General features: G+C 45.7%; 5 protein-coding genes across 5 annotated transcripts; 1 reads left to right on the top strand and 4 right to left on the bottom strand.

The window, feature by feature from the left end:
* Positions 1–2,473: 2,473 nt before the first annotated feature.
* On the bottom strand, positions 2,474–4,154 carry N7503_000192 (phytoene desaturase family protein; the record flags this gene model as incomplete). The annotated part of the gene is made up of 5 exons (XM_057059753.1): positions 2,474–2,497; positions 2,590–3,309; positions 3,364–3,897; positions 3,951–4,072; positions 4,121–4,154. 5 exons carry the CDS (start codon positions 4,152–4,154, stop codon positions 2,474–2,476), a joined length of 1,434 nt encoding a protein of 477 aa, XP_056926676.1.
* A 618-nt stretch (positions 4,155–4,772) lies between these two features.
* Positions 4,773–6,837, bottom strand: N7503_000191 (Bifunctional lycopene cyclase/phytoene synthase; the record flags this gene model as incomplete). The annotated part of the gene is made up of 6 exons (XM_057059752.1): positions 4,773–5,619; positions 5,677–5,970; positions 6,032–6,205; positions 6,263–6,612; positions 6,659–6,758; positions 6,815–6,837. The coding sequence occupies 6 exons, from the start codon at positions 6,835–6,837 to the stop codon at positions 4,773–4,775; spliced, it is 1,788 nt and encodes a 595-aa protein (XP_056926675.1).
* Positions 6,838–7,629: 792 nt separating this feature from the next.
* N7503_000190 (phytoene desaturase family protein) lies at positions 7,630–9,469 on the bottom strand (the record flags this gene model as incomplete). Its single annotated transcript, XM_057059751.1, has 4 exons — positions 7,630–8,613; positions 8,660–9,193; positions 9,244–9,365; positions 9,427–9,469. 4 exons carry the CDS (start codon positions 9,467–9,469, stop codon positions 7,630–7,632), a joined length of 1,683 nt encoding a protein of 560 aa, XP_056926674.1.
* A 711-nt stretch (positions 9,470–10,180) lies between these two features.
* On the top strand, positions 10,181–12,076 carry N7503_000189 (carotenoid oxygenase family protein; the record flags this gene model as incomplete). The annotated part of the gene is made up of 2 exons (XM_057059750.1): positions 10,181–10,864; positions 10,919–12,076. The coding sequence occupies 2 exons, from the start codon at positions 10,181–10,183 to the stop codon at positions 12,074–12,076; spliced, it is 1,842 nt and encodes a 613-aa protein (XP_056926673.1).
* Positions 12,077–12,907: 831 nt separating this feature from the next.
* Positions 12,908–14,524, bottom strand: N7503_000188 (uncharacterized protein; the record flags this gene model as incomplete). Its single annotated transcript, XM_057059749.1, has 4 exons — positions 12,908–13,636; positions 13,687–13,830; positions 13,882–14,274; positions 14,465–14,524. 4 exons carry the CDS (start codon positions 14,522–14,524, stop codon positions 12,908–12,910), a joined length of 1,326 nt encoding a protein of 441 aa, XP_056926672.1.
* Between the last annotated feature and the right edge of the window lie 361 nt (positions 14,525–14,885).

Raw genomic sequence — 14,885 nt, 5'->3', positions numbered from 1 at the left:
TTGCGCGCGGGAGACAGGAATGAAAGCAGAGAAGTACTGAAAACTAAGGAACATGATTCGGAAGGGAGAGACGGGACTCAGCAGCAAAAAATGGTTAATCCGGCCATAAGCCGGCCAAAGGATACATCAACAAGTCATATGTTGGACATATTCACAATAGGGTATATAGTTGTGGTTACTCAACGGTGGATCGGATGATGGCTATGAGCCAATCTCCTACCCCGGAGTGACCGGTTATTTTGAAATCGGCGGACCCGCTGTTGAAAAGGGTCTATATTTGTGTTGCCAAGTCGATATCTTCGGAGCTGGGTAACATTGGATCCACCGCCTGAGAATAGTTGTACAACAGTACCACCTGGGGAGTCAGAGCACACACCATCCAGGAATTTAAGTCATAACCTTCGATCTGTCTACTGCTGCATTTCATCATGGCCTGCCATTCCAGCATCTTCAACTCTCAGAAAACGGTCTATACTGTCTATTTCTCATCGCTGCCTTGATGAAGATTTTAGGGACATCATTGATTTATATTCCACGCCCATTACGTCCTGTCAAAGCATGGAGCTACAAAACAGCCTTAGTCATATATATAGTCAGACTGAGACTCCAGCTCAGGACTACTGTGGACGATAGCGAAGCCCGTCATTTCAACCGCACCCAGAGGGTAACCGGTTTGCCACTTTCAGGCCACGCGACAAGTTTCCCTATAAAAATATTCTGGACGATCGCAAATTATCCCCTGGATTCATTGGTTTCGTTTGGTATCCGAATGTCTATTCGCATCAGAATAACTCCCAAAGCAAGGCAGCCCTACATTTTCATGGCAGTTGCTATGTGATGTTGACGCTCGCGAGCAATGGTACGGGGCACCATCGCGCTTGCTTAGCAGGACCCTTGACGGTGCAAAGGTCCTTTGCGTCGATTATCGTCCCGCTACAGTGGCTCATTTCCCTGCTCAGCTACAAGACGCCTTCACCGCATACTACCATCTAGTCAAAGACCTAAATCGACCCATCACGCATCGACCTTTCTGGAGATTCTGCAGGTGCCCATGCTATTATACGTATGCTCCGATATTTAGTGCTTATAAGTAAAATGAGCGTATACGTAAATGAAATGCGCATTATCACTACACCCACTTTACCACTTCATATTTAAGCTCAATATGACTACCAAGACCAGGGAACCTTGGAAACAGACCAGTATATTTTTGAGGCTGTGGAATATGCCAGGAACCATGATTCCAGCCAACTTTGGCCATAATCGCCAAGAATTTTTAGAGTTCCATATCGGCGATTGCAAGCCAAAATCCACGGTCGCAAGTCAAAACACGGCCCCAAACCAGACCAATCGTTCCTTGGGACCGACCTTAACCAAGAATTGGCCCTTATTCGGTGGATCTTGGGCCTTCATCCACTTCAGATCGCCCCACTTTTGAATGTTTTACGACTCAGAATGCATGAACATGGAATGACGAGTATTTGAAGTATTACATTCCAAGGCTGTACTCCCTGTAGGACCGATTAATGACCATGAACTGTGGTCACTAACCACTATATTATTGGTGATGTCATAGACTCGCAGCATATAACTGTATCGGCCCCTGGTCAAAGTAAAATGTTTAGAAATGAAATGAATATCTCGATCTGACTTCCACCTACCAGATTTAACCAGAGAGCCCCAATATAAGCCCTACGACGCCCGCTATAATCCGCGTCAACTATTTGCAGGGAAGTTTTCCGCAAGAAATGATGATGTTAAGGTATATTGGAAATGAATTTCACCATTCGATCCATGCCAAATATAGCTACCTACTAATACGCGGCGCAGGAACGTTTATCCAGTTGCTTTCAGCACTTTTGGAGTCTGCGGAGGGACTTATCTTATGTTTCGATACTTGTCACCAAATAAAGATGGCTCTCTTATCTCTAATGATGAACGCCAAGCGATGCGGGGAGGAGCGAATGGACTCTCTCCATTAGGAACGAGAACTGCAAGGTCGCCACGCGGTACAGGTGGCTCACATTAAGACATCGGGGCACACACCGTGCTGAATTTTGAGAGCTGCAGTCAGACCTGTTTTGGAACATCATGTTTTTGGACTTACAAAAACAACGAACGATGACCCAATTTGGATTGCTGAAAATCTCTGAGTGTCCAAAGAGGGCTTTCTAATCATAAAATTATGTCACAATGAAGAAGAGTTCGGAGTTTATGTCATTTCGTACCGTCAAACCTAGCGCTACACGACATTGTCTTCCGACAACTTGCTATGTCGGCAAAATCATGATAACTTCGAATCGCACCTATGATCTAAGGGCCTTTTTAAATAGGTCGAATACTTTACGTAAAACCACTTCTTAAACAAGCTCAAACATGTTCAATTATATAAAACGCTATCGTTCATCATCAAGCTATATAAAAAAGCCCTATAAGTACCAATGGCAATAAGAACAGAAGCACTTTGAAAAGATTAGACTCCCGCAGCCTCTTCCTCCTTGAGAAATCCGCCAGTATATTGTCAGTCACAACCTTGGCACTGGAAAGAGCCACTGGAACGCCTGCCCCAGGATGTGTACTTGCACCTACAAAGTACAACCCCTGAATACCAAAGTGTCTGATTTTAGGCCTGAAGCTCAAAACATTGAAGAACGAATGCGAAAGACCAAGGATCGCACCGCGGTCGAGGTTGAACTTCACCTTCCAGCTCAGAGGGGTCTCAATTGACTCCTGAATTATGCTGTCTGCCAGGTTTGAAGCCCCCGTTCGAGATTCAATTGTCTTGAGTACGACCTCTCGGGCATGTTTTATCAAGAAATCCCAGTCTTGAGGATTCGATGGGTCATCCGTAAGGTGCCCAACCGGTACTAATACCACAACTGCATCTTTCCCCTTGGGCGCTGCAGTAGGATCAATCCGACTTGGAACATTGACGTAGAAAGATGGCTCTTCGGGTAGCTGGTGCCGGTGGAAGATCGCATCGAAACTCTCCTTGTATTCTTCTGCTAGAAAAACGTTGTGCACTTGCAACTCCGGGATGATTCTGTCGAAAGACCAGAAGAATGAGATGCTGCTGCAAGATGCAGGGCGCTTGGTCAAGCTTCGAGAATAAGAGTTGGGGGGCAGAAGATTGTTATATGCATAGACAAGGTCTGCATTGATGACGACGACGTCGGCGAAAAGCTCTTCACCTGACGTGAGTCGAATCCCTTGAGCTTTGCTGTCTGGAGCAATGATCGATTCAACTTCCGTATCCAAGCGATACTCCACACCAAGCCGTCTTCCGATATTGGCTACCCCTTCGAGCACCTATAGGAATGGGTAAGTGGTCAGGAAATTGGGCACACTTAGGTAAGTGCTTACCTTGACAAATCCCCCCTCGGGGTATAGAATGCCGTGGGCTAACTCGGTGTACTGAAGCAGAGAATATGTTCCAGGAGCTTCGAAAGGATTCATGCCAAGATACATGCTGGCAAAGGTGAAGGCACGCCGAAGCTTGTCTGACTTGAAGTGCCTCTTTATACGGCTCCACATGCTCTCAAATGGATGCAAGGACGGTAGCGACCAAAGAAGTTGCGGGCGAAGCATGGCCAACAGGTTAGGAAAGTCCTTTGATAAGACGTGATCCATAGAAAGATCATAATGCTGACCCGACTCTTTCATAAATCGGAAGAAATTTTGCAAGCCGTCTTTACCCTCATAGCGTTCTATTTGAGGCTTCATTTTGCAAATGTCTGTCGACGCTTCGAAGTAATCATGGTCCGAGAACCAAATACGATAATTAGGTTCACATTTCAGCAATCGTAAATCCTCATCTTCAGGCGATGTACCAAGGTCCTTGAAGGTCTGGTAAAATACCTCTGGCATCAGCAAGAGGGATGGCCCTTGATCGAATCTCTGGAATTTGGTCAGGACAATGCATCACTAGAAGATAAATCTCCATTACACACATATTCTCCATGATGAACGAGAGAGCATCGACCTCCAACAAAGCTATTCTTTTCAACGACCGTGACCTTGTATCCGGCTTTCGCTAGGCGAGCAGCCGTCGCGATTCCGCCAGCTCCAGCCCCTGGAATGTGTGAGTGAATGTTCGAAGAGACAATATCATTCTACTCACCCACAACAATAGCGCTTAGGGGTTCGGCATCCATCTTGTTGTGAAGAGACAATATTCAATTCCCAACTCTGTAATATCAACAAAGCAGGAGGTATGACTCAAATCAGGCTTAGACTTTGACCTTGCCGGGTGACAAGTTCCGTCATCGATTGTAATGACTGATGTGTCCATACCGGGACCCACATATCCCGATCTAGGCAGTGTACGGTATTCCAAATCCTTCTCTCGATCGCTGCGCAGGGTAAAACCCGAGGGCGTGTATTACCAACCGTGCGTGCATCCAGACTCAAAGGATCGGGCTATCCTCTTGCAGCTCGAGACGGAAATCGAATGTGGCCTGATCGCCAACCCCCGGCAAGCAAGGAGTGAATTCCTCACCTCATTCTTAATTCTGGAAATTTTTGAAATAGGCCTCGGTGATTATTATTTTTATATGTTTCCCTTCCTTGGTTTAAATAGAATCAATATTCTTTTGTTCTCTAACTGCGCAGGCAATAGCTGCTGGTGCTTTTTGGGATTTCCTCATTCCCTCCAGAACAGTCACTCAAGTTTTCATTGTCTTCTAACTTCATATATTCAATGACGCAGTCGGAGTTTTCGGACAGCATCTTCTTATCTGACTTAATATGTTAAAGTTCAGTAGTAACCCTAACTAATGGCTTACATTCATTTCCCGCCACGCTAGCCTCAGCCTCCGCCACAAAGGTACTTTCAACTTTCCTTCCTCCTTAATCCCGGCCTGGCGCCTCTTGCGAACCATCTCTCCAATAATCATGTAGCTCTCAACGGTCGTTTTGATAGGCCCGCGTACCTCCTTAGGTAGTTCATCAATTGCTCTCACGCTCTGCTTATATGCATCATTCGCTTTGCACAACATGCGATTTTCGAAGATAGCAAGCCTGTCATCATATGGATTCGCTAGCACATCGCTCGGAGTGATCCCTTCCTCTGCCAGCCATGAAGACGGGATATACACTCGGCTGATTGCAGCATCTCGTTTGATGTCCCGCGCAATATTGACGTACTGTAAAGCTCGCCCCATGTGTTGCCCAGAGTTGATTATTCTGGCTTGTTGATCTCGGTCATGTTTCATTTCGCCAATTTCGTAGTTTTGGAAGACCAATTCAAGAAGAGACGATGCGACCGTACCGGCAACACGGTGGGCATATATTTCCAAGTCCGATTCGGTTGCGATTGGAAATTCCTGATATTCAGCAGAAAATCCAAGATCCATTTCGAAGCCAGACAAAAGCTCCAGTAGGGGTTTCAAAGTGAGACGAGAAGTGGGCAGAAGTGCTATAGAGGAAAGCAAAGGCGATAGATCATTTGTATGCTCAGGGCTCCCTTCAACATCAACATACCCATAAAGTGGCTCTGAAGGTCGCTTAGTCGAAAAGCACCAGTTTAAAACTTGAGATGCTTCCTTAATGTTCGACTGCGCTGTTTCACGATCTGGGGCTTCGTCGACCAGGTCATCTATCACCCGACAAAAAGAGTACCTATGACCTAGTCAGTGCTTGGCAATCATAAATTGGGATAGAGTTAAATCATCATACAGCATGATCAAGTCAACGCGAAGCCTATCGTTGAACATCGCGCTGCCCAAATACATGTTTTGGCTCTTTTGGGACAGCTTTTCAATCGCCGCATTTAACCCTTTGAGAAACCTAGTATCGAAACTCCTTCGTTGGCCGGTCATGTATGAGCAGAAGACCCCAAAAAATGAAGGTCGATGTCTCTCAGCCGAATTGCTGATTATCACATCATACTCAGCTATCGCCAGAGCATGGTCCATGGTTATTATACCAAAGACAATCATAATGTTAGTCATGAGAAAAAACAGCGCCTCTCTTTCAATAGTAAGGGTAATTGTTAGCAGCTTCTCTGACACAAAACCAGATATTGACTTACTCTAGGTCCAGTGTTGCCCCAAGGCGTATATCCAATTTTGTTCCACGTTCAATGACCCATGTGCCACGTTGGAGCGAGAAAAAGTCAACGATCCATAGGTATAAAGTTGGCAGGAATATTGAAATCAAGATAGGTTTCTTTGGCAATGCAGCAAAAAAGTTTCCGCACAGATGCCTAGCGATCAGCCTAGTAAGCATTTCCACTGGATTCTAGCAGTTGACGCAGCCTCACCATTGGAAGATCAACACCGGAAGAGCCCACACTAGGATTAAGCTGAGATATTTCAGGTTGTCCTCACGCAGCATGCACATAATGCCAAAGCCGGTTGCCGCCATCAAAGCTGCGGAGCCAAGGATTTTGGTGAAATCGTCCTTCTTTCGCAGCAGATATGCCGAAAGCACCAGATCTTTAGTTAGGATAATATAAAGCAAGCTCGTGAGGTATGTCTGAATTATGAAAAAGAATATTTCCTCCAATGGAATGTCGAATAATGTGTATCCAACAATCGCATCAGCTGGATAAGACCAGATACGATTGCGAATCAAATACGAGTCCCATGGTATGGTGCAGAAAACCGCAATCTAATAATGTCAGTAGCAATTTAAATAGCAGGAAGATCATATTTACACTGCTTAAAGTTGATATTCTGGCAATGTCCAGTCGTGAGAAGAACGGCCAATAGGCTGCTGTAAGCAGGGCCGCGGGAGGGAGAGTCCAAGTCAAATGGCTACAAAATGTTCAGTTCAAATTCAGAAATCCCATCAAGTATTTCGCTTGACATACACCAGGCAGTAATCAAGCCCCATTGAGCCAAATGCTGGTTGTGAGGTGCCTTAAAGAAACATTTGCCGACCCAACACGGGTATTCGAAGTCAGTGTAGGAGTGGGAAGAGAAAAATGTTCAGCCTCTCCCTATAAATGCGAGGTCCAATCAGTTTATTGGCTCAGTAAGGAATCGATCCGGATTACGGGAAGAAGATAGATATCTTACGTCAAAAGCTGTATTGAAAGCCCTTGATTTGTGGAAACTTGGAATGTAACTCCAGCTAGGGTGAAGCGTTACCCTCACGTTTTCCGCTGCGGAATGCCGCGTGTAACCAAGAATACCCAAAGTAATGTACTATCGCCAGAAACCAGAAGCAAATAAATCGCTTTAGCTCAAGCGATTAATGTCTCTTTTGTCTAATCTGGTTGGAAAGATGGGCTAGAGCGCGAAGAGTTTGGGCGATATCTTCAGTGACGAACTCGATAAATTGCCCTCGCACGTATCTCGGGCTTAGCGGGACACCCCCAAACTCGCAAAGACGCAGTGTAATTTATTCAAATTAAAGATATCAAAATGTAATGAACATGTAATGGGTTTTTTTTCCTGACACCTTCCAAGGTTGGTGACACAAAGCGATCGGGCAGCTATTGATGCAGGTAAATCAGGGAAACTGTATTTCAACGCTGGTTTGCGCCCGCTGTTCCCGGTCGATCGATCGATCGATCGATCAAGCACCAAGTGTTGACCAAGCAACCCGGAAGATTCGTAAAGAAAGTATCCGATCTATTTTGTACTGAGGTTTAAACACAGAAGTAAGATATCATAGACAACGCTAGGGGTTATCCGCCAAAGCTAGTCCGATGACCATGGAAACGGATATGAAGAATAAGACCCACTTCCATAGCAACTGGGAGAACAGACCCAGTGTGAAGGATTGTGAGCAATCATGCCTTTTTTGAGGATTGGAAGTGGAAGTTTCCCAGGGAATAGAAACCTCCAGATCGTTCAGGACTCGCTCCGCTGTGAGCCTTGCACCCGCAAGGCAGGTCGGAACTCCAGCTCCAGGATGTGTACTGGCGCCAACGAAATATACACCAGCAACACTATCATGTTTAATCTTGGGTCGAAAAGACAAAATGTTGAAAAAACTGTGATCGAGGCCAAATATTCCGCCTTTCTCGGAGTTGAATGATTCTTGCCATGTCGATGGTGTGTTCACACTCTCATTTTCAATAAGCTTGTTGAACCCAACGGCCCCTGTTCGCTTCTCAATAGAAGAGATCACATGTTCACGCGCATAGGACACCAAGTCTGATTCATCGAACCCTTCGTGACAGGGATCTGCATCTCCTAAATTCTCGACTAAAACGAGAACAATGACCGCATCCTTCCCTGCTGGTGCAGCTGTAGGGTCTATCCTCGAGGGAACGTGGATATAAAAAGAAGATTTCATCGGCGATTGGCGCTTCATATAGACATGCGTAGATCGCTGTCCATACGAACCTTCGACGAACATGTTGTGGGTCTCCAATTGGGGGAAGGTCTTGGAAAGCGACCAGTAAAAGGAAACACTGCTGCAAGACATGTTCTTGCCACGACTTAGTACATCCGAGGTTAATGGACCTGGTGGGAGGAGCGTTTTGAAGGCGTATATCAAATCAGCGTTGATGACAACAGCATCGGCTTCAACCAATCTGTTCAACCCGAGAGAGACACCCGAAGCCTTCCCGCGAGACACAGTCACTGTTTCCACTGGCTGCGAAAGATGATACGTGACACCAAGCCTTGTGCCAACCTGAACTAATTTTTCAACCACCTTTGAATCTTAGCTTGGCCCTCAACAGATATGGACAGATACTTACTTGATAGAATCCACCTACAGGATACCAAACCCCGCCGACCAACTCAGCATATTGGAGGAGTGTGTAAGTACCCGGGACCTCAAAAGGAGACATTCCAAGGTACATGCTTCCAAGGCTCAAGACTTGACGGAGCTGATGGGATCTGAAAAACCTGGAGACCCTTTGCCAAACAGTGTGAAAGGGATGCAATTGAAATAAGTAAGGCAAGAATGCGGGCCGTAGAAGCGAAGAAAAGCCTGGGAAGTCCTTTTTCAACACATGAATCACACTCTGCTGATAATGCTGCTGGCACTCTTTGAGATATTCAATATAACGCGTGAACCCGCTTGGTCCTTCAATTTTCTCAATTTCGCGTTTCATGTGCGCAATATCAGTGGAAGTCGCGAAGCTTTTTCCATCCTCGAACCAGACCTTGCAGTTGGGCTCGCATTTGAGAAGCTGCATTTCTTCTAAGGACATGGAGCTGCCCAGATGCTGAAAGGTTTCCTCGAATATTTCGGGCATCAGCATAATTGACGGTCCACGATCAAAGCGCTGAGATAAAAGTCAGTGACAGTCTTCAACTGCAGGCTTTCAAACCTTACGAAGCCATTGTGAACAATATTGCTGCATTTCCCACCGTAATAGTCGTTTTTCTCATAGAGTGAGACTTGTAATCCAGCTTTGGCGAGTCGAGCGGCTGTTGCGACACCTCCAACTCCAGCTCCTGGAATAATGTTCATGTCAGCTTGATAGGCATATCGGAGCTGGGACGTCTGACTCCGTACCAATTACAACCACCCTTTTATTCTTCTTCTTTATGGCCTCCATGCTCATCTATGTTCAACCTATTTCTCCTCTAGATGCTCCGGAGATCCATGGCTCCCTTAAGTGAATCTCACTGGACGCAATCCAAGTTCCCGGCAAGAAGTATAGGCTGTCACGCGCATAAGCATAGTAAGTTCAATACGTGTAAATTTCGGATGTATACCGATGCGTTTCCCGATCTGGATTCGAAATTTTGAGATAAATTAGGATCCCATTTGCTTACGCCTAAACATAACGTGGCTTTTACGACTGAATAATGGCCCTACTCGTTTTCGTATTCTTCACTTGGGCTGCAACGTGCAACCAACGTTCCAGGTTCCCGCCCCCATAATGCGCATCGAATGCATGTCATCGATTCCACGATTGACCAATGATAAGCAAGTACTGGGGGAAAACCTCACCGATCATTTTGCAATCTAAATCAACGGCTTCCCGGATTTCTAAGCGGTAATTTTTTTTGTTCATAGTGTGCTCATGGAAGTGACGTCATCACTCCCGCCAACTGCTTCAATGGCCTACACATTACCCTAACACGGGCAATGAAGACGTGCGCAGAGTTACTTTACGCTTAGTACCACGTGGCCAAATCCGGTTTGGCCGGCAGCTGCCTTGGCGTAGAGAGTCAGCTGAAATTGCTCTGGGCCCAGAGAAGTAGTGACAAACACGTCCAGGTGCGCCAGTCTCATCAGCCAGTCTAAGAGCCCATTTCTAGAAATGGCTTGGAAGACAAGCTTAGAAAGTGAAGGAAGTCTGAAAGGTAATTTTGCCCCAATTCAACGTCAACGCAACCTAGAGCCATGCACATACTATGGGACCATTCCCGTTGAGCTCCATGGTGGCCAGTATGTTCGGAATGGTGGGAATCCGAGCTTCGGGGACGGCCTCGCTGGCCGAGTGCATATGTTTGATGGTGATGGCATGCTCGCTGGTGTTTTATTTCGAACAACTGAGCTTGGGAAGATTGAACCCTGCTTTGTCAATAAGTACATCTTAACCGATGTCTATCTTGCTGCAAAGTCAATGCCGTTTGCGCGTTCACCGATACTGCCAAGTATGGCGGCCCTAATCAACCCATTGACTTCTACACTCTCTACACTATCAACGCTCTACCAACTTTGCCGGTTTCTGATTCTCATTCTTTGGTCTCACTTGAACGGCCACGGTGCACCAGTGCGCAAAATCAGCGTCGCGAACACGGCGATTGTGTACCATGACAAGAGGACACTCGCGACTTGTCAGACTGGACCGCCGATGAGGGTGCAGTTGCCAAGTTTGGAGACCGTCGAATGGTACAATGGAAGCTCAACCAACTATGGGGATACCACTCTTGATTCCGGCAAAGATTTACTCGGTCGCAATGGACTACTTGGGTTTTTGAAGGATTGGACTACCGCGCATGTCAGTATTTAAACACGCTTTGCAATCAGATGCAATCGCTCATATGAAGAACAGCCATATATCGACCGAATCACTGGGGATTTTATATCATTTCAGTCATCTTTTCTTCCTCCTTTTGTCTGGTATTCTGTCATTCCTGGCGGAGAGGGAGAAAAGTCCCAAAATTCGGGATTGAATGCCGCAATCTCAGGCATATCAAATCCGAAACTGATGCACGATTTTGGCGTGTCGCTCAAACATACAGTTATTATGGATCTGCCAATGTCGTTAGATCCCATCAATATTCTGAGGGGGAGACCTATAGTGCATTACGATCAAAATTCGCCGTCGCGATTTGGCATTCTCCCCCGCCATGACCCTGCTCTTATTCGATGGTTTGAAACAGAGGCCTGCTTTATTTTCCATACTGCCACCACTTGGGACGAAGTTACAAAGTCTGCGAGAGACGGCGAAGTAGAAGCAGTAAACATGGTCGCATGTCGCTACACTAGTGCCGATATGCTATATTCCATGGCCTCCATGAATACAGGTTCGGTTCCGTCCTCCAAACGACAGGGAAGTGACAGCCGACTATACTACTACAAGTTCCTACTGTCGGACCACACCCAAAACCACATTACCCACCAATGGGCGCTGTCTGCTATCCCTTTTGAGATGCCAGTCGTTTCACCCTCCACGGATAAACCGAAGTTTGTATATGGGTGCTCTTCGAAGAATAAAATGTATGGATCAAATACAGGCGAACCGATGAAGATCGATTGCCTTGTCAAAATGGATATTGAAACCTTGATTCGCCAGGGAATCGAGAAAAGAACAAAGGAAGTTGATGGTTGTGTTGATGAGAGACTCATTGACGAAATATTATCAAGTGAGGATACCGAAGATTGTATCAAGGTGTTCCAAGCCCCGGAAGGGTGGTGTGCCCAAGAGCCGTGTTTCGTTCCTCGAAGTAAAGCTCAGTCTGAAGACGATGGTTATATTTTGACTGTCATGTTTGATGAAGGCCAGTTGGATAAGAATGGAAGAGCTCTGGAAGACTCTAGAAGCGAACTATGGATCATTGAAGCACTTGATATGAGAACTGTGGTGGCAAGGATCTTCCTTCCGCAGAGGGTCCCGTATGGATTTCATGGCAACTGGTTTACTCGCGAGCAGATCAAGATGCAAAGACCGTATAAATCTTTGCGCAAACACCAGTGGCCTAACTCATAATATTAATGGAAGAATCTTTTTTGTTTTAAATCTACTTCATCTATGGCTGCAGACCACTATGTGGTTTTAATGTAAATATCAACCCATGTTTTTTTTGATAATAGGAGACAAAGCGGTTCGATTGATCATGTTCGCTCCTGTATGAGCAGGCTCAGTGTATTCTTTGCGCAGTTGAATACTCTCGGGAATCTATACTCACATTCGAGAGATTACCCCGTGCAATAATAATTCGCGATATACATAATGAGATTCTATCCTAAAAGAGGAAATTGTGGAGAGAGTTCTGATATGAAGCTTGCTGTCAAGGTAGATAATAGGAGAATGAGCTTGTATAAGTCCCATAGCCGTTTTGTGACATCCCAAGGTTATTTGTATACTAGGATAAAATTCATTAGAGAAGTTTCAGACCATTTTAGAATACATCAAAGAGTGACCAATATGACAAGTGATTGTTTTGCTGTGAACAGGCTTGAATTGTCTTTGGCCGAGCTCATCTACTGATATGGCCAGCATGTCAAGTAGGGCAAGGATACCTAATTCGGTCTATAGAGATACATTGTTCAAAATCCCCTCCAGTACTAAATACAGAACTGGGTTCCCAGAAGGCTTTCCCCCTTCCAAGGACTCAAAAACAACACCAGTGTTCAGCGTCTCTTTGTCAGAACAGAGATAATGTGATGTGTTAAATGGTAGTTCCTATGGTATGTTAGCGCCACCAGGGAAATAAGGAAACAAGGTAAATTTCTAGGGAATCATATTCACATCCGGTCGATGTCGGCTTTTCATATCAGCCATTAGGTGTGGCGCTATCGTCCGCCCAGGCACTTTCCATCAAAGTGCAGAGGCTATTTTTTGACTCTGGGCCGCAAACCACAGTGCCCAATCTGCATCGCCCACGCAAGAGGCAACGTCAAATCCCTGTCTATTAATAAAACGGTAAATACCCTGGCACCAGGTAAACAGATCTATTGCTCCACAAGCAATGTAGCACTTGGAGGCCTGTGATATTGCAAATAGAGCGGCATGATCTGCGGAGAGCCGTACTTTGGGCTGCATGCAATATGCCATAGATCGGCAAATTTCACCAGCGTAGAAAAGCATATGTGTAGGGTTCGAGTTTCGGTGAAGTAGCTTCTCGGCTCGATATATCATCTGAGATATCTTCAGCGAAGCGACCCAGAACAGAAGGTATGTTTTAGCGCTGTTGAGGGACCTGAATGTATATGGGGTGAGCGCAGCATCTAAGGGTAAGAGGGCATGGTCGTGTGATGGTCCATCTTCTGGAAAGGGACAAGGTTCCCCCTCAAGTACTTCAGCTGCCCCACTAAGCCAGTCCGTATGAAGTGTCTCTTGTAGTTGCGAACACCGTCGTAGCAATGTTTCACAGGCCCGCTCTCTATGTAGGCCATGTAGTCTGGCTCCACTTTCAAGATTTCTTTGTAGAAAGACGAGCTGCGCAATAATTTCGAAAAGCTTGTCCACGGGGCTGTCGTCCTGTTCGAGGGCAAGGCATTCAATATCTGATATTGATGCGTTTTTTGAGTTTAAAATAAAAAACGCCTAGAAATAATCAATCACAATACATCTCATAGAATGCCTTTCTGACTTACCGCTGCCCACTTCTGCCTGGTCAACATTACCTTGGTGAGAGTTTGAGTATCATCTGTTTTGAAATTATGATGTTTCAAAATGGCGTTCGCTCCTTGTATATGGACAAAGCAATTGTGTAAGGCGTTCGTGTTGCCATATACAGTCTACCACTTCCGTTAGTCAGGAGGCTCTGCGCAGTTAATAAAGAAACATACTTCATATGTGTGAAGAAGAATAGTAGCGTAAAGCAAATTTGATGTTGGGGGGCCTTTCTGTCGGAGTGCCCTTGTCATCACATTAAGCGCGCTGCTGTAGATCTCGAGACCTCGGCGTGCCAACACTCCATCACCGTTCTTCTTTCCCAGAAACGCCGATGCTAGTGCGATGACAGATTGATCGAATAGTTCTGACTCACCAGCCAGTATAGGGAAATGAGCCAACAAAAAGTAAAGACTGTCGTCTTTGCCATTTGTAACATTACAAGGCGCGAAAAAAGTTTCCATGAATGTTGAATATAATTGTGTACGAACTTCAGCGCTCATGCTGAACACTGGCGGTAATCCAAGAGGATTGATATGCCCAACAAGCTGGCGGACCGGTCGTTTGGCCTGGCCACTCGGCGTGTATTGAGAAGTCAATCTATGGTGAAGGATATTTCGATCCTTATCATAACCCAGGCAAGAGTCGCCTTTGCTCGTGCATCTATTACACTCTGGCCTATTTAGATCGCACTGAACATAACAATAAATATGCTCAGTATGTTGGAGAAAAACGCCCAGTTCATAGGGCGCTACGTACCTTGATTTTGCGTTTCCTGCAATTTGCACAGCCTAAAGATGTGTATGGGAGCCCAACCATCTTTTAGCTGCAATTTGTATTGTTGAATAATCTCACGCTAGCGCAACTTGCCGACGCATGCTAGAGTTCCACTTGGCAACTCGGCGATTTGCTCGTTTGGGTTGTCGGGGCTGGGATACTAAGGAGCACTTAAGGTTTCTTCAAATATTATTAAGGTTGGTTTCACAAAATTTGACGTCAGGTGCGTTGGGCTAGGGTATTGTTATATAATCATTTGCAGTGACGCCTTGTTAACTTCCACCCCTATTTCTACCGCCCAAAGCACCGCCTCATCAACCTTGGAAGTCGGACACCGCCCTATCTTCTACATCTTGGCGCATAGCTTTTATATACCGACCAGCTTGGAATTCTCTTCAATGCT

The sequence above is a fragment of the Penicillium pulvis genome (assembly GCF_028828015.1).
Source record: "Penicillium pulvis strain IBT 33274 chromosome Unknown contig_10_segment0_segment0, whole genome shotgun sequence".
NCBI lineage: Eukaryota > Fungi > Ascomycota > Eurotiomycetes > Eurotiales > Aspergillaceae > Penicillium > Penicillium pulvis.
The sequence above is the reverse complement of the archived record's forward strand: the minus strand, read 5'-3'. Positions and strand labels throughout refer to the sequence as shown.